Below are 18,774 nucleotides of genomic sequence, written 5' to 3'. Positions count from 1 at the left end.
TGTATGCTTTCTTGCCTTTCAGGTTACGGGCCGGCCAGTCTGGCGCCAGCCGGCAGAGCAGCTCGGAGACAGAAGCGCTGCCGCGACACGGCGAGCCCCGGCCTTGGAGCAGCACCGACAGCTCGGACAGCTCCAACCGACTTGCCCCGCGGCCCGCCATCACCAAGGCCAGCAGCTTCAGCGGCATTTCCCCCGTCCTCGTCAGAGGGGATAGCACAGCCAGCAGCAAGAGCACCGGGAGGCTCTCGAAAACAGGCAAGAGGCAGCCGAGCAGCACGGTGTTCAGATGATGTCCAGTACTGATAGACACTGTGGACACAGATATTTCCTAACAGTGGTGTGTTCACAGTATGGTGTTCACACCATTAATTATTTCTTACAATTTGAGCAGTTACCACCACTGATATTAAGAAATCATCCTTAAAAAAATAGTTTCAGCTATTCTTAACCTGTTAGTGCAGAATTAGCTATAAATATACAGTACGAGTCGTAACAGCTGATATCAGCCGACATATTGGTGCAGACCGTCCTCACTTGGTTTGAAATGGAACGACGGTGCAGTCTGAACGTAAAACGCTTGAATGAAGTGCAGCTCTCATTATTCTGTTATCGACAGACTGTTAATGAACTGATTTTTGAGGAGGGACATTCAATCAGATGTAGATTTTTATGTGATTGATGGCTTTTGTTCTAAATGAAACTAATGGGGGATTTGTCTCATTAGCGAGCGAGCATCTAATTTATTCATGCAGTCGTGCAGACGAAGGAGAGGAAACTCTGTCACAGCATGAGGAGGAAGGATTCACTAATTAGATGGTAAATGAGAAACAGAAATAAGAAAGTAGCAGAAGAGCTTCAAGCAAAATGCTCGCTTTTTTTGGGTGGGGGGGGGGAACCTGAGCTCTCATCAGAAGGAATGTTTGTCGTCCCGCCGCGGTCGATAAAAGTCTGCGGGGCGAGCGCAGCCGGACAGCTGTCAAAACTAATTACCGCACATCAACCTGGTGATGGAGGAGGTTCTTTAAATGTGGTGCAGCAGCAGTGGAAAAGCGAACAGTGAGGAGTTACTGCATAATGTATAAGTGTAAGCACAGGGAAGTGTCAGTGCCGTGTCACCGAGATGAAGTTCAGGCTGCTCCTCAACCGCAAGTGCTTACTCCACAGTACGATCCATTTGTAACCCGATTGGCTGCGATGAGATGTTCTGCATTACAGGCTTGTCTTCTTTATCTCAGTAACAAGCAGCAGTCCTTGGGCGACCTCTGCTCTCCATTTTGTTCTTGCTTCTTTTCCCCCCAGTTTTCCTTAAATCGTGTGATTTTTCACAGTCGAGGAGACATTTTCGCCTGTGCTGCCTTTCTCTTCTGCCTTTGTCTTTCACTCTCAAATAAGCTTTCACTGCCACAGATCACCTGAAAAAAGGAGCTTTAGTATTGTTGAAGCTAAATTTTTTTGGGGGGGGTTTTTCAGCTTTTCTGACTGAGTTATGACAGAATTATCCGTTTCTTACTCGCAATCACGAACACAACTTATTATTTATGATGTGTTTTCTGAATCCAGTGGTGGAAAACATCCACGGAAACAAATGTGAGGTCATTTGCTTTTTCTACTCTGCTAAAAATCTATATTTATATGTTTGCGGGTTAGACGTTTACGTAGAAACCATGTGAACAGCTTGTGAAGGATGATCTGTTGTTCTACATTAGGTTACAAAATATGTTTGATCTTTACAGCCGCATTAACTCTGCACCATGGCCTGAAATGTTGTTGCAACAGCACAGACTTGAGCCACTGTGACAGGTGTATTTGGTGGTAATATGCTACACAAACACAAAGATATAATGACACTGAAAGAAATGTAAGGTGCTGTCATCGCTCATTATGCTAATGCAGTAACTAGTATTCTGCCACACATGCCATTTTTCCCATTTTCATAGCTCTGACAACATGTGTTCAGACTCAGTTGGTGCTCAAGTCAGAGTTGTTCAATATTTAACGGCCTCGAGCCCGACGTGATCAGTTCAGTTTGCCTCATGATGGCAGACACGGGTACAAACGGTAACGTCACCTGCTACTGCGTATGCTCTGCGGGGGATTCGGTGCAGGGAGGCCGTCTTCAGGTTTTTATGGCCGCGCTGGAGCGAAACTATATGAAACGACATCGGGCCGTGAAACTGCAGCAAAGGATGGCTAATAAGAGCCATCGTCTGGTAATTAAGCTGGCATTTTGGCAAGTGTCACACATTTCAGTGAGGTTTAAAAAATGATCTGATTGGACAACAACGCTCAACTGTACTGGATGTTCAAGGTATTTCAGGTATAATCCACACGTCGCAAGGCTGGAAATGTTTACCCGCGTTTGCACAATCGAGCTTTGCAATAACAATCGATTTGCATGACAAATACAAATAAATGTGAGCATCAGCGATGATGGTTTGGTAATTTTGCGTTAATGGTGCATATCTGTGTAGTGTTATTGTTGTTACTTTAAAATGGATTAGGTCCCACCGTGTGTGTGTTTAAAGCACATAAAAATACCGCTTCTTTCGAAGCCTGTGATATTGTTATTTTGTTTCAAGCTCTTTAAATGTAAATTTAATCTTAACTACAGGCTATTCTTGCTCTCCTCCTTCCGTGAAAGTCCTCTAACAAGTTTTCTAATGGGAACAATATTAAACTCGGCCAGCTAAAATCCTAAACACCAGATTGGAGTGTCAGTCCCTCCTCCCTAAACCCCCTTCGCGCGCTCACCATTCTGCACAACATTCGTTAATTATACAGAGAGAGATCCATCACAGACGGTGCAGAGTTACCAGTTTCTCAATCAACAGTTGCCTCAAGAGACTGCAACGCAATGCTACCACAGGAGAGGTTGCATTAATGGCAAGAGGCATGACTGCGAATATCCTCCCGTGTTTCATTATCACCATAGGCTCTTCTCCTCCCACATGAATAACGAAAGCACAAAAGCAAGTTTGAGTCGCTGTGGGAAAATCTAGAGGCAGAGGATAATCACCCCTCTGTTCCGCTTCTCCTCAGGTTCAGAATCGTGCAGCAGCGTCGGTTCCTCGTCCAGCTCGCTGTCCCGCCCCCAGCTGCCTCTCCCAGTCTCAACCTCTTCCCGCTCCAACGTTCCCAGCGCACCTTTAATCCATCCCGCTGCTGACGCCAGAGGCGCCGGACACCCTGAGATGACCAAGAGCCTCCTGTCACAGCCGCCGCCAGCTACAGACGCAGCAAACTATTACCTGTTACCGCTGGAAGCCTCAGGGATACCACCTGGCAGCGTTCTGGTCAACCCACACACAGGTGGGTGATGCCAAGCCTCTGTATTCTTATTGGATAAAATCAGAAATGACTTTTTAAAAAGGATTCCTGTGTCTTCATAAGTGTGGTGATCCAGCCACAGTCTACTGCAAATTAAACGATCCAAAAATACGATCCCCCATCTTGTAATTTGCTGCTTTCCAAATGAAAATTCATAACTTTGGAACAGAATTACAGGTTGGCACGGGCTTGCACTCGGTTTGTCTGTCAAATTAGTAGTCAGACCAAAGCGTGCTGATCAAAATGCAGCGAACAGATGGGAGAAATCTGTAAATATGCATCACGGGCCCAACGCGCAGTTGTGTACTTTTTGGTCTCCGAACTGATCTTCAAACGCTGCCAAGGTCGTTATTTCCTGTTGACTCTCCCCTCATGGACCCGTCGGGGTGTGTCCTTCACTGTCATCATTCAAGTTGTTTTTTTTTTTTTTATCCTCTTTGCATGAAGCTGAATTATTTGTGTGTGAGAAACGCTCGCATCACAGTGGTTTTCGGTCTCTTATGAATTAAATTTGACAGGCAAGCCTTTCATCCATCCTGATGGCAGCGCTGTAGTTTATAACCCAGCCAGCATTGCCCCAGCTGCTGGCAGGATCCAACAGCAGGGGAAACCCCCACAGCAGCCAGTTCCCGCCACAGTGCAGCAACAGCCAACCAATCACCTTCACTCCCAGGTCAGTGGGCGGTATTTTGTTTTTCAGGGATTTTTCTATCATTTAAACCAGTTTCCACGTTTTTCCTAACTGCTTCCTAACCTCGCTAACTCAGAGTGTAGAGATGGGGCTTCACTAAACCATGTCCTAAACTAACAAAACTAAACTTTAACAAACTGATTAAACAGAATATTTATTAGCATGTCCAGCTACATAGTATAGTTCTTATAAAAAGTCTGGCTAATTGCATGTTAGCACATTAACTATGTGTTAGCTACTTTACCCACGTTTGCGATAACTTTAGCATTCAGTGGAGTGTAGCACTATTTGAGCCTGAGCTAATATTGGCTTTGTGTGAGACTGAGCTAGTGTTAGCTTTCAGTAAATCCAACCTACAAAATATATTACAAATATGTGAAGGAACGCTAGTGAGCCCCACCAGTTTACTAACATCCTCCGTCCAATCTTGTCTCCTGTCCTTCTGTCCATTTCTTCCCTTCCCTCCTCAGCCGATCTGTCCTCCTCTCCAGCCGCCCTCTGAGCCTGTCCACAACCCAATGGTCTCTTCTTATCCTCTTCCTCCTCCTCCTCTTCCTCCTTCTCAGTTCCTGCCCATCTGTCCTAACCAACAATACACTGTGGTACCGAACTTCCTTCTTCCATGTTATTATTCTTCCCCCGCTCCATCTCCTGTCAGACCTGGCTCATTAAGAGCTTATTTATAGGCTTCTTCTCTGAGCAGTTGGATTAGTTCATTAAAATCTGACACAAATGTCCAAAAAGAAAAAAGAATCCACTCGTTTTGGGTTGTGCTAAAGAAGTCCTCTGAGCTCTCCTTAGACCCAGGTCTCCATACTGTATTGATGTGCCTTTTGTATCAGTAATATTGATTCAAATGTATTTATATTTTGGTAGTCTGTGAATTATCTTATTTCATAGAAATAATGAAATTAGCAGATGGAGTTTTGCATCCTCATAGTTCACGTCTTGTCCTTTCTATGCATTACTTTAGAAAAGCAGATCTCAACACGCCTCCGAATAACTATTCTGCTAACTTATGTTGTGGAAAGGTGTATCTAAATCCAGCCGGAGCCATTTACACACATATATAGATCATGCATTCGCTTAACCTCATTTTTGACCTGGTTTTAGTGAAAGACATGCCTCTGTGACTAATTACGCCTGTGGAAAGTTCCATTAATATTTAATTCATCACCAGATGTTAGTGCTGCATAATCCATGCCTAAAAACACTATTTTTCCAACAACATGTCAGAGATGACCTGGGCTGCTGATACTCATGAGGAGTTGGGTCAGTTATATGAGCTATCTGCATTTAGTTAAAGTGAAAGTCGATATGAGATGTCTTTGATTTAACACTTGGATTAGAAACGCGCTGGTTGAGCTGTATATTGATCTAGATTATAAGCAGAATAAATGTGTTAAATTGTGTGACCTGGCTCTGAGAATCTACTGCTGTCTATTGTTGATTTTAATCTGTGCCGTATTAAAAGTGTTCCCCATAATTATCTCTGCAGCCTGACTCTCTCAACGCCCAGTTTAGCCACATGACTCTGGCGCAGCAGCCAGCCAATGACAGTGGCCCTTCAGCTCCTGACGGTCGCCACTATCCCTCTGTGTACCACCACCACCACCCCTCTGCTGTGGTGCTGCAGGGCACTCCTCCACAGCAGGTTGCTAGCTACATAGTGGCAGGGCCATCAGGAGGACACCCGGGGGTGCTGCAGGGTCAGCCCATCCCACTCCCAACCCCGGCCCAAAATCACACATATCCCAGCTCCGCCCTGGGTCATGCTGCTTTTCCCGGATCCGCCCTGAACCAGCCACTCCTGCAGCAGCACACCTACATCCAGCAGCCTGTCCAACAGGTACGGACTTCAGCTAACAGCTGCACAGCTAAAATCCCGCCGTCTTGTCCAGAGGCGTCTCAGAATGTGCTAATTTGTCATCATGAGTCACTCCTGCAGTGAAAACCAGCTTTATGACTAATCCTTCATTCCTCCTCCCGCTGTGAAGTCAATTCAAATGGGACCGCTGATGCGTCACGCGCTTGTTGAATTTGTGTTTTGCGTCTCTCGCAGATGTCCTCGTGTTACTGCTCTTCAACCCACCACCCACACTGTTCCAGCACGCAGCAGCAGCAGCACTACCGGCCGCCTGTCAGCACGTTGCCCTATAACTGCCCACAGAGCCAAAACCTGCCCCAGCAACAAGGTACTTACACGGTCATTTTAAAGAGCCGCTGCTACTGCTGACTTTGTGACTGTGGTGTTTTTGGCAACTAATGTACTAGCAGATTAAACGGGGTGAGGGTGGTGACTAACCGACTAATATAAAAACAATAATTTTATTAAACCCAGTTTCACATGTTAGGTGTCAAATATAAGGCCCGGGGTCTAGAATCAGCCCAGCCGAAGACGATCCAGCCCACTGGATGTCATTTTAAAGGAGGGTAATTTTTGGACTCACTTTCACACACTATTACGCTGTTATGTAATCGCTGTCACAAGATTACATTGAGTTTAAAGGGTTTTGAGCAGTTTCTTAACACAGTGAACTAATCATCCACTTCAATACCTTTAATTTTGTTACTTTGAAAAAAATATGACTTGATTTTTTTCACTTTGTTTTTTTTTTCCTGTTTCTTTTTAGCGGCGAAAAACATTTTTCTGTCCTTATTATCTTTGACACGCACTGATGTGCTCACAGCCACACGTGGCTCCGTTATAAATTGTCTTCTTTGATTGATAATAAATTCAGATTAAAGTTGCACACTGGGATACCAAACGCCAGCAGTTCCCTCTACTTTTACCTCTACTCTTCTGTGCTGAACCGACAGTACTAATTAGCACAGCTTTGAAAGCGTCGCACAGTGGATCTGAAGGAAATCAAAGGGTGTTTTAATGAATAAGATCCACAGTTTTCCTTGAATTTGAGGCTCCGTGTTGTTAGGAGCAAAGCTCAGCCTAGCTGTTTTGTCATGAGTCATGCTCAATAGACTTTGTTAACTTCTCACTTTGAGCTCTTAGAGAGCATTTTTATGTCAGACGTCTCTGTGAAGGACAGATATTCCTCCCTTCCTTCCCTCTGTTTGTTTGTTTTTACAAGTTCAGATGTCTCCCCGGGAGTCATCACTAGATTATTCAGTTTCTGTTGTCTTTCGTTTTTTCCCTTTTTTTTCATTTTGCCACAGGAATTGAGATTGTTAGCTCCTGCTTGGTCTTTTTCCTCACCACACACACACACACACACACACCTACCTACACTCTCTGTTACTTAACTGGATGTAATGTTGCCCCAGAGTTGTGACTTGTACAATCAGGCACACACGTCTCCATAAGTGGCTGCGGCACTATTCTGTCATCTGTAAGCTGCAAATGTGGCTTCCCTGCTGGGGATGCGGGGAATAGACAGCGAACAAATGGAGCTGACCTACAAAGGCAAAGGACAGCAATTATTTCTCTGGGAAACAAAAAAAAAATGACTCCAGCGCCTTCTTGCTCCTTCGTTTTTTGGATTAATTAGAGATGCACACATAGAAGAGCATCTAAAGGTGAAGACGCTGCAGCGTGGGTTGCACACACAATAAATAAGTTATCAATGGAAATTCTCCGACGGCCCAGCCAGTGGCCACAGAGGAACCTGTCAGTGTTTCCACTCAATTGCATCAGACAGTCACCACTACCACAGGGCTTTAGCTTCTTTCTGAGAAAGCATCGTGTAATATATGTGAAAGGACTGAAGTGTTCCTTTTTTTTTTCTTCACTGCTGTTAGGAAATTATTAGAAGGCATTGTTATATAAATTGAACATCACTACTAGATAGACAATTGATAAAGCTAATGTCCTCTAAAGATGGTACATATTTTCTTGAAAGAATACAGCTATGATTTGAGTCGTACATCAACTTTTCTTTGGTTTCTGCTGCTCCTTTGAGGATTTGCTGCTCTTGCTCCTACTACAAACTAAATGTCAAGCCTAGAGAGAGAATCTCACTTTGATTGAATATAGTTATATATTCAATCAAAGAGACAGTAATAAAAAATGTTTTAGATCTGAAGCTCAACAGATTTCAGTTGCAAATAAATAAGCTTTCCTGCACAGCACAGAGCCGCCGTGTGTGTTTAGAATAGGGATGAACTGATGAGAGAAACCAGACCAACAACTTGCTGACAGTCTGACAACTGATGCCAAACCAAATTATATAAAATATAATAGAGCTCTATTTTTAAAGCAAATGTGTTCAACATTTCTCCATTCAAACATTTAACCAGTGCAAATCTGAACAAATAAATATTGACTAATTTCATTGGCCTTTTTCCCCCTTGAGTACTGATATACAGTACTGTGCAAAAGTCTTGAGCCAGCTTTCATTTCTTTGTTTTACTAGGAAAATCGGATATAGATGTAGCAATTTATGGAAACATAAATGGACAATATATGACAAAAACAGTTCGTGCAATTCTAACAACCTTGTTTGTCAGTACTTGTCAACACAGTCTGAGCTCTCTTAAGGAAGCTTTCTTCTTATGAAAGTAGTCCCGGCTTCATTCTGTTCACGGTCGAGAGGATCCCACGCAGTTTTAGTAAAGCTGAGGTCTGGGGAGGCCAATCCATGACTGTTAGTGGTGCATCGATGCATTTTCTGTGCCTTCAATTGATATTGCATGTGCAGTCAAAATCTGACTGTACTTTTTGCTTTCATAGTTCCATACATTTTAATAAAATGGACGTCTTATAAAAAGCCTCTGGCTGAAATGTAGCCCCAAACCATGTATCAGGAATGCACTGAAAATGGGTGAAAAAGCAGTTAGTCATTCACTCCTTTAAAGGTCGATGTAAAGAAATTAAGACTTTTTGTAGCATACCTCTCATGTTACTTGCATTAATAGCTGCGTGAGTGTCCAAGTGTCCCTCTTATCGATAGCTGCAATCAGTTAACAGGAACATATTGTCAGAAGCTCCTTTAAAGGGAGAATTTCAAGCATCATTTCAAGTCCTTACACCTTTTTATATGTGAGCCTTTTTCCTTTTCCCCTGATGTAACATAAGCAAACTGTCTGAACAGGGGATCCCCTGGGACCAAGCCACACGCAGAGTGGAACAATCTACTGTGTTCAAATCAAGCAGGCAGTTTTCACTGGTCTACAGTTCTCTTAGAGTACAAGCAATTTCAGGTGACACATTTACCAGTCAGGGTTTTTCTTGCAGTGATGATGGTGCAGTCTAGGGCTCGCAGTATAATGGCGGAAAAGTCTTGCTGCCAAGCCTGCTTGTTAGTTTATGGAAATGGAAACATGAAAGTTTAATGACAGACGGCTCGAGAACATCAGTGACTCTCAGAGGTTAAAACCTCAGTACTTTCAATTCATCTTAAGGTTAATATAACTGATCACCTGTGTGTTTTTCATGGAAGGAGTAGGAGTATATTTTGAGGTTTCTAGAGGTCCTTCTCCTCAGTTCCGTATGATTTGTGACAAAGAAAGAAGAATCTGGAGCCTGAGAGACGGGAGGCGGGGCCGGGACGCTGTCTGAGAGGCCTCTATGAATCTCACAGTGAACCGGTCTCTTTTCCAGCCCTCTCACCTTGTCGTCGCTAGACTGTGCGAGCACCTTAGCAGAGGACAGCTTTTAAAACGAAATCTGGGAATCCAGTCCTCAAAGAAGAACTCCTCGTTCTTCTTTGAGGAAGAACTCTACAGAGTAGAAACTTCTCCTCCCTCATGACTTTAATCCTGAAAGCCGAACAAGACCGTCAGGATGGTCAGCCACGCTTGCACAACAATCAGGACAGTCGGTCATTATCTGCGTCTGATGGAAGGAAAGAAGTCAGAACCGTCCCCTCGTCGCTCCCTGCTGGAATGGAATAAAAATCGGGTGCTTTTGATATTACGGTCATTTCATGCTTGATTTGTAAGTGAAGGTGGGAGGCGAGGGAGGATAAAAATAGTCCTCCTGCTCCGTTCCTCGCCGAGCGCTCTCATTGTCTCGTCGTACTTTTCTCCCAGGGCGGCAGACTGTAAAGACACCTTCACAAAAGGACATCCTCTCCTTAGTCACTCAGATTACTTTGCATGAGTGTCACAATGGACGGTATTTGTCTTTTTGTCACCTTGACATTTAAGTGTCCGAGTCTCCTCCACCCCCACACACACACAGCCTCGGGTTAGGTGCAGGCATCGCCATTTTAGGGCGTTTGGAGAATCGTCGGACCTGCCTGCGTGACTTTGTGTCATCTCTTGTGTGTCCTTGTATTTGGCCCTCTCTAAATTTTAAAAACAAAAAGGTATCGTAGGAAGGAGAAATCTCATTAAAGTGACAGTGTTTTTGTAATTTACCTTCATCAGACGAGTGTCTCGTCTACTCAAGTTGCAGGTTTAGGCCACTGCAGGCTAAATCAGATATATTGACTTTCTCATTTATTCCAGACCTGCTTTAGCTTTAACAGCTCAACTCCCCAAACACTCTTCTATTGTTCTCAGCTTGATGGAGGTTCTGTGCTCATTGTTGGGATTGTTTTAAGAAGCAAATACCCTTTGAAAATCAATAAAGTGTTGAACAGTTGTCTTGTGAAATCGTGATAGCCTCGGCTTTTTTTCCTGAGTGTCCTCTCCTGCCGCGCTACACCGAAATCACGGCTCCTTAATTGCACTTTTGGCGGTTTGTTATCGCAGCGTATCCATCAGGGGTCTCTTTTCATTCGGTCACAGCATTGTGCCTTTTCTCATTTTGCCTCAGTGCACCAAGCCGTGATGCCAAACCCAGCGTCCAGCTACCAGACAGTAGTGGGCGTGCAGCCAACACCCAACCTCGCTTTCACTGGCAACCAGCAAAGCAATATGGGCAACCAGATGCAAGGCATGATGGTCCAGTACCCTCCAATGCAGTCTTATCAGGTACTTTGATGATGGGACGCCTCCGTGAGCTCCCCCAGCTAGATTAATAAGAGCACTGCTATGAATGAAACGTGCCTCGCTCGAGGCCTTTTGTTGGTCTTTATTTGACATTAGGAAATGCAAAAACATGGCTCTGAGTTTTAAAATGTCTGCTAAAGAAAGAACAGTGAACATGTTGAGACTATTTTTCTTTCTTTTTCCCCCCTGTAGCAGGTTTCTGTTCCACAGCAGACGTACCAGCAGCCAGTGTTTGTGTCCTGCCAGCCGGGGCAGGGGGCAGTGGCTGTCGCTGGCATGCAGCCCTGCTACAGCCTGCTGCCTCCTAACCAGCACACCACCATGAGGTATGGATCTACATCTGTGACAATCCTGCACACTATTGTTTCAAACACAATGAACTTTCTTTTTCCCCCTCATTGTGTAAAACTAAGAATGCGGCCATAATATCGATAATAATAGTTATCATCTTAAACGTATGTGTCAGTGTCGACCCAGAATTTCTCCGATGGTGAAAGGATGTGATCAGGTAGCAGCAGCTCAGAGGTCGACTAAAATAGTCTTTTGTGTCCATACAGGACCCGTATTAAACCTTTTCATTTGCTTGTCTGTTCATTATGGATCTAAAAAGAATACATAATGATTTCTACTTTAGCTCGTGCACTACTGGTTTTTCTTATGTGGCCATCAAAAAAAGGATATTTGATGCTGGTATTGAGTCCCTGGACACTAATTAGTCGGGGGCTTTTTTTTTCTATGACAAATTCTCCCAATCTTTTCTTTTTAATGAATATGTACAGACACAGTTTTGCCAAAACACACAGCGTGGGATTTGTCCTCCCACCCCTCCTTGGGAAAAGGCTGAGGTTGAAATTCTTTTATCCAAATCATGGGCGATCATCTGTTTCAGTTTCTCGGAAAATAAATTTAGCTTTTTATATTAAAGGAGATTTTGGAAGTCACCATCTTGGTTTCCTTTTTAAGCTCGCGTGCTAGGCGTTTCTCAAATCAGATACAGCTCAGCAGGAGAGCAGCTGTTAGTCACATTCTCATTTTGAACAGCTTACCCGTCGGGCATGCGATGCTGGGATGCGACGCGATCCCTCATATGAAATAAATAAATAAAATCCTGCGGTCACGTATTGTTAGATTTTGGGGTAAAGGGAGTATTAATGGATTGGATTTATATAGCGCTTTTCAAGGCACCCAAAGCGCTTTACAATAACACTATTCATTCACTCTCATACTAACAGAACATCAACTCACTGCTGCTCTCAGGTGGACAAACGTCACAGTGCTGATTTGAAATGACGTGTTTAACTGCACTGGAAATAAACTTTCCAAGTATTTGTATGAACACCGATACTCTTCACATGTAGGGGTGTGTGTAACTGCTTCAAAGCCACAAAGTTTACATTGATAAATAATTAGTATCAAGGTGAAGTTGTAATTATTAGCTGAATGTTTACACTGATAACAAAGTGCCTCTGATTTATGTTCATCCCGTCCTAATGGCGCGTTTTAAATCGAAGTTGTTAATCAGATTTAGATGGAAGAAATTAGCCCGACTGTAGATGTTCTTTGTCCCAGAAAACAAACGATTTGCCAGGTGCTTGAAGGTGCCTCTTATTTCTAGACCAAACGGGGTTGATGAGTGAATCCCCAAAGCGCCTCTGAGCCAAGGTCATCTTTGTTCACTGTGGAGGGAAAGAAAAAAAAGAAGTTATTACCACCATCCTTTTGGCGAACTGGGTCTGCGTGCAGCTGATGAATGTCGACTCTGACGCCGCCTCCAAGAGGTTTTGCCATTTTCCTGTCATTACTCGGCTGCTGCGGAGTAGTGTGGAGCCTCTCATTATAGCTGATTGATAGAACTAGCTCACAGAAAGCAAAACATGTAATTAGTTTCTACCTCCGTGGGCCCAATCAATCTGGATACTGGCGAGAGGAGCACCACTGGGACTCCGTATACGTAACAAACAGCAGAGACAAGCGCGGCCATGTACGCAGTCGTCACCAGCAAAAGAACAATGCAGAGATGCACGCATGTGAGGAGAGGTCACTTTCTCATCGTCCCAGCTGTAAAATGAGGCTGCTTTAGTAGGGCAGTCAGTGCGGGAATGATTTATGTGGCAGTGTTGGAATGGCTCAGTCTGCTCCCACGAGGACCGACCGTCCACCTGCAGCCCGCTTTTTCACCAGCTGGAGACGAGTCCCTGCAGGCAGGTTGCTTACAGAGCAGAGCGCCTACTTTCCAGTTTCTGGTTTTTTTTTTTTTAAATAAATACTCCCACCTCAGATCTCCTCAAGGTGTACGTCTGTGTAGGCTTAGAGGTGGTTTTTAAACTTTCTCTAAACTCAAGTCCTGGGTGTCCGCAGCGTAGTGGACTTCCAGTAACCATTCATTGATGATTTGATAAACTAAAACGCTAACAGACTTTATCCCGTGTCACCTTCTGGTTTATTCACTCATACTTGGAGCTTGAATTATTTTAAGTGTGGTCATTGGATCATAAACATTTCATATTTCACTCACTTGCCAAAATCCGCTCACATTTTAAAATAGTTTTAGTCTCCAGAAATGTATGATTTTGAACATCCCTGTGTGTGTTTTCATCCTCAGTTCAACAGTGAGTTTCCTGCCCACACCGATGATGGAGCAGCTCCAGTTTCCTCAGACCTCGTCCCCCTGCGTCTCCCAGCAGCACCCGGGCCAGCAGTACGCAGGTACCCTCCTCTCTGAGGCTGGCATGCAGCCTGTTCACAGGTCCAGATAGAAACACACGGTGATCTACAGTAGCATCACGCAGTAAAGTGAGAATATTCGCTTTTTTCTGACATTAGCTGCCCTGGAGATTCCCCATCACTGCCAGCGCTCTGACATTCTTTATTTTGCTCATCTTTCAGTGTCAATAACCGCAGACCGGATTCCTCTGTAGCCACAGCCTGCGCTTCATAATGAAATAATCTTCCCTGAGTTTACTTTACCTTTGTATGTGCGGCAGATGCATGATTAGATTTACACTCTGGATTTTTGAAATGAAAAAGCGCGAGGCCCTGTGATGGGAGGTCCCTGGAGTTTGAATAAGTAAAAGTGATTTGCTCACGTCCCTCTTCCTCCAGAGCTGGATGGAGATTAAACAGTGATTAGGTCGACCACTGCAAATGTTAAGGTGACATCAACGACTGCATTGAGACAAAAAAAAAAAAACAATAAAGTAAGAAATGACTGATGTCATGACTCATCAGAAGAAGTTGTTGGTATTGCCGTTGCGGTGCTCCAGTGGTTATAGAGGGTCTCTAGCATCTTATTTCCCAGTTGGTCCTACTCTTAATGATAACTCTTTATTTTTTTCATATTCAGGCTTTGGTAATATTACTCTTTAATATTTTGCTTCATAACCCACTTCTCAAACCTATAGAACTTCTGTCATTTAACTTTCAAAGTATTTCCCGTTCAATCAAACACACAGATGTGTCTGTATAAACTGATGATGGTAGACGGCGTAGCCCGTCTCATAAGAAAATGTGGTCGATATTTATCCGATTTTATACCAGCGCTCACAAGGGTCTATTTTTTTAATAAACACAACATAAATATTGATTGTTTTTTTTGTTTTTTTTTAATTTGCCATATTTTTCTACAGAGGTACGTTGTTCACGTTGTAAAAATGTATTTCCCAATGTATTTTTTGACAGTCTTGAAGCGGGACTGTTGGTTTCATTGTGCGATTCAGTGCAGAAGAAGATTGGAGTATTTACTAAATGTTCCACCTTTTATGCCTTTGAAATGAAGTGAGGATGAAAGCTAATGTGTTTGTCGAGTGCTTTAGCTGCAACTCTGCTAATCAACTACGGTTATCTTCAAGGTTCAGGGGTGTTTACACAGGAAGCGATTCGCTGATCATGCACCGCTTTGATAGTTGGTTGCTAGCGGACATTCCAGATTCCGGTTGCCTCGGTAACCCTCTAATGTATTTACCACCAGTGATATGGCTCTCTTGGTGGTAGTTGCATTTGAAGAAAGCTTTGCTCAAAATCCACCTATGTGGCCCAATGTCACTTAAAGTTGCTGTGAACCCTGGTTGTCACGCCCCCAGCAGCCTAGATTCATTGCGCCGTACCTAAGGGAGGATTCAGGGTCACCTGTTCCAAACCTAACTATATGCTTTTGGAAAAAATGAATCTTTTAAGCCTGATCTATAAGCAGAGAGGGTTTCTGTCTCCTGAATCCAAACTGGTTCCACAGAAGAGCGACATGAAAGCTGAAGGCTCTGCCTCCCATTCTACTTCTAAAAACCCTGGGAATTTGTCTCCCAGTTTACCTTAGCACATTAAAAGGTAAATAAAGATAAAATGGACTCGTGCCTTACAAAGCTACAATAACGCATTTTTTCATTTCTCTTTTCCGTCTCTTTGGACATGAATTGCTGTCCAGAGGCCCAGGTGGGGCAGTCTCCTTACTAATGACCTTTATTATTCATGTCTGATTATTATGGGAGCACAGTGGAGGGGGAGCCATCATTTCTAGCTCTTCCAGTAATGAGGTCGGATGAAGGTCTCACGACGGCCTTACCTACAGCGTGACCAGTAAACACTTTTAATTGGCTAGGCCGGGGCCAGAAATAATCTACAAATTAAGTCCAAATACCCATCGTCCTTGCTAGTGTTACGAGGTTTTATTTCCTAAATGGACACCAGCATCAGCTGTGCAAAGTTTGTGTATGATTTGCGCCTCATATGAGCTTCATGTAAACAGAAGTTAATTAGATGGAGGTATAATGTATGTTCGGGGCACTGATTTATTTTATAAATTTTTTTTTGTTTTGTTTTAAAAGTCATGTTCATGTGCCACAAAATAATTACATAATTGGATTTCCTGGATCATTGCAGAGGATTTAGCAGGAATAGGGAATGGACTCTCTGATTGCCAATTCCAATGTGCCCTTATAGTCGAGGCTCTAAGACGTAATTGCTGAGAGGCTAACGGTGTAGGAGCAGTGTTTTCCCTGATGAGGTGTGTAGCTGAACAAAAGTGCTGAAACGCAGCTTTGGGGCAAAAACACATTTACTTTGGTGCATAAATGATGAGCTGATGTGACGAATTAAATAAGTGGATTTTTATTTTTTTTTTGCTGACCTGATTTGCCTCTTGCCGACACAAACACTGCTTCAACCTTTCCATTTCTGTCTGCTTGCAGGGTTGTTACCCCCGGCCCCCAGCAGCGGCATGGTGATGCTGCAAATGACAGCAGCCCCCTGCCAGCAGCCCCGGGCCCCCTCCCCCTGCCAGAGGAAACCACTCAGCCACAAACACTTGGGCCCCGAGCACCAACGCAACCGCAGGCCCGCCGAGCTCCCTCCGCTTCCGGACAACACCCAGGTACAAACGCTGCCCAGGCGCATCCATCAGGCAATCACAGAAGAACAGCGGTGCCTTTCAGACCGTAGTTTCTCCTTTGAAACCATTTAATTAGCTCGGCGACCCAGAGGTTTTCATTTGACGGGAGCAACTTCCAAATAATTTTGAATTCAGTTGTAAATTTGTTCAGCTGATGTTTTCTACATAGGACCATACTTTACGTGTCAGAAAGTTAAGACGGTCACAAGAAAGCAATTTGAAAGCCAATTTAGTTTGTTTGTACGCGTCTGACAGTTGCGTGAGAATTGTCGCCTTGAGCCAGACTCAGCTTATCTGCTGTTCCAGGCAGGTTAAATGTCGTAGTAAATAGGCTCTGCAAATGAAGTGAGTGCTGCCGAAACCTGAAAATGAGGAGAAAATAGTCCTCGGCATTAGGGTGTAATGGTACATTAGTGGGACTAATGTGGATAGAATGGAACATTAAAGCAATGACTTGAACCACAGAATGACTTTGTGAAAGGAAGAAATGGCCACAGTTGCTTTTTTCTTTTTCTTTTTTTTGAATGAAAGTGTTTGTGTTTCCTCCCGGTTTCCCCTCTCTGCATCATCGGTGTGTTGTATGTAGAGCAGCCTGCCCTCGTCTCCGGCACTCACTCCCTCGCCAGGCCAGCCGCCCAGCGTCAAGGGCCTCCCAACAGGCATCTCACCCATCCCTGTCATGGCCCACCACCCGCAGCTCCCTACAGCCTTCTGCCACAGTGGACAAGGTCAGAGACGCGCAGTAGTATTGCAGTACATGCTTACAAACATGGCATCCTCAAAACTCAGTGACTGTGCAGTTCAATGGCGCACGAATGCATTCAACATCAAAAAATGTACAGTTGAAGCATCTCTTATCTGGATGAATGAAACCTTCTTCCATATTCACAAGCCTTTGCTTATGTACTGATATTCCTGAGGTTTTAAGATTGGAGTGAAGAGCATGATCATGTGTTTTAAACTAATCCTGCTGAGGGGCATCATTTCCTGATGCTAAATGAAGGAGTCAGTGCATTGGAGAACACTTGAGGGTCTGTGCAGCAACTTTTAATACAACAGTAACTTCAGCTGTGCTTGTAAAAGATGTCTAACCTAAGATTTAACATTAAGGGACAAATTGCACTAAATTGCTTGAAAAGCATGCTGCAAAGTAGTTTAAGCAGTAGCTAACTTCCCAACTTCCTGCTTGCCATGAACAATGTTAAAGCGTGCGTGTTTTTAAACAGGTTCTAGCACACAGGATTCAATAAATGTCATATATCATTTGTTTAAACTGGCAGCTATACTTGGAGTTTATATTTTAATCATTGATTGTCGAGTACTTTAGTTAGCTTCTGTCTATGTAGCTGCAGTTAGGTTCTAAAGCGATTTAAATGACTGCAAACTGATATTTGAAAAGGTTGTTTTGACTCTGATTACCAGGTGAAGCGCACTACTCTTTACTGGGCCAGCCTTTGCAGTACAAACCCTCCATCAGACCTCCGTTTATCCACACTGCACACATGATGGCCAAACATCAGGTAGTACTGGTTTTCCACTTTTGACTTCTTTTTCCTTGTCCTGCCGCCCACAAGCACACCTACCTTACTGGCATCTTCTGTCTCCTCAGGTTCCTCTGGGGGTTTGGCGTGGCAGTCATGGGAGGAAGGCCGGCAGAAAATCAGTCTCTTCAGATCTCAGTGTAGGTGAAGCAGGTAATAGGAAGACCAGAGGGAGGCTTAAGCTTAGTGAACCTCGAGTTAGCGGCAGGTTCTGACCGAGATTTGACCTCTTCAACACAGAAGAAGCTCCAAATCCTAGTCCAGAATATTATGTAGTGTTTTGGGTTTTTTTCTTTTCAAATTCAGGCCAGCAGTTTGTAAAAACACGCACGCTGGCTGGAATGTCAGCCTTTAGGTGTTTATCAGAAACTCGTGCTGAGATTCATCACCAGATAAATCCAGCTGCTGTGTAGTCTCTTTGCCAGATTAAGTGGAGTAACATCACCTTTTTTATTCTGTCAAAATCTGCTTGCTGTGCTCCGTATCTGTGGAGAAAGCGTCTGTTTGTGAATGTAAGCAGAAATAATTTCCAGACGGGGCAGAAATCACACCTGGCAGTGGAACCTGCAGTCCTGGCAGTATTAACACTGACACAAATGTGCTGATTATTTCAAATATCACGCTGTATTTTTTGCAGGTGCTGAGATTTTTTTTTCCCCTTCATTATTCAGGCGCTTTAGTCAACAATCCCACTAGGGGCAATCAACAAGGACTGGGGCTCATACGCAGCTTCTTTTACAGAGGAATTAAGACTGAGAGATGGACCTTTTTCTTTTTAAAGAAAATGTAAAAAAAAAAAAAATCCAGTAAATTATAACCAGACGCATAGATCTGTTTGTCCTTCCAACTCAAAGATTTAAAGCTGACAGCAGCATTTTATTTGAAGCCTCCCGATGGTGCAGGTCTGATGTTGTTGTCGTTTTTTTGTTTGTTTCCCCCCC

At 43.8% G+C, this 18,774-nt stretch overlaps 1 protein-coding gene across 9 annotated transcripts in view; it reads left to right on the top strand.

The window, feature by feature from the left end:
* Positions 1 to 18,774, top strand: part of LOC146681592 (R3H domain-containing protein 1-like) — a 52,212-nt gene that overhangs the window by 32,314 nt on the left and 1,124 nt on the right. For 5 of the 9 annotated variants that reach the window (XM_085447656.1, XM_085447655.1, XM_085447657.1 and 2 more), the window contains 13 exons: positions 23 to 255; positions 3,040 to 3,309; positions 3,846 to 4,000; positions 4,489 to 4,620; positions 5,517 to 5,867; positions 6,081 to 6,213; positions 10,737 to 10,894; positions 11,105 to 11,238; positions 13,515 to 13,618; positions 16,093 to 16,274; positions 16,879 to 17,020; positions 17,715 to 17,812; positions 17,902 to 17,986. In XM_085447656.1, coding sequence (XP_085303782.1) covers positions 23 to 255; positions 3,040 to 3,309; positions 3,846 to 4,000; positions 4,489 to 4,620; positions 5,517 to 5,867; positions 6,081 to 6,213; positions 10,737 to 10,894; positions 11,105 to 11,238; positions 13,515 to 13,618; positions 16,093 to 16,274; positions 16,879 to 17,020; positions 17,715 to 17,812; positions 17,902 to 17,986 — 2,177 coding nt within the window. Of the gene's footprint in view, positions 1 to 22; positions 256 to 3,039; positions 3,310 to 3,845; positions 4,001 to 4,488; positions 4,621 to 5,516; positions 5,868 to 6,080; positions 6,214 to 10,736; positions 10,895 to 11,104; positions 11,239 to 13,514; positions 13,619 to 16,092; positions 16,275 to 16,878; positions 17,021 to 17,714; positions 17,813 to 17,901; positions 17,987 to 18,774 lie in introns of those variants that run through there. The other 4 variants (XM_085447658.1, XM_085447662.1, XM_085447661.1 and 1 more) reach the window with 4 other exon arrangements.

This window comes from Copadichromis virginalis, linkage group LG23 (genome assembly GCF_057382275.1).
Source record: "Copadichromis virginalis isolate Kocher_CV1m ecotype Utaka linkage group LG23, C_Virginalis_male_GT1.1, whole genome shotgun sequence".
Taxonomy (NCBI): domain Eukaryota; kingdom Metazoa; phylum Chordata; class Actinopteri; order Cichliformes; family Cichlidae; genus Copadichromis; species Copadichromis virginalis.
The sequence above is the reverse complement of the archived record's forward strand: the minus strand, read 5'-3'. Positions and strand labels throughout refer to the sequence as shown.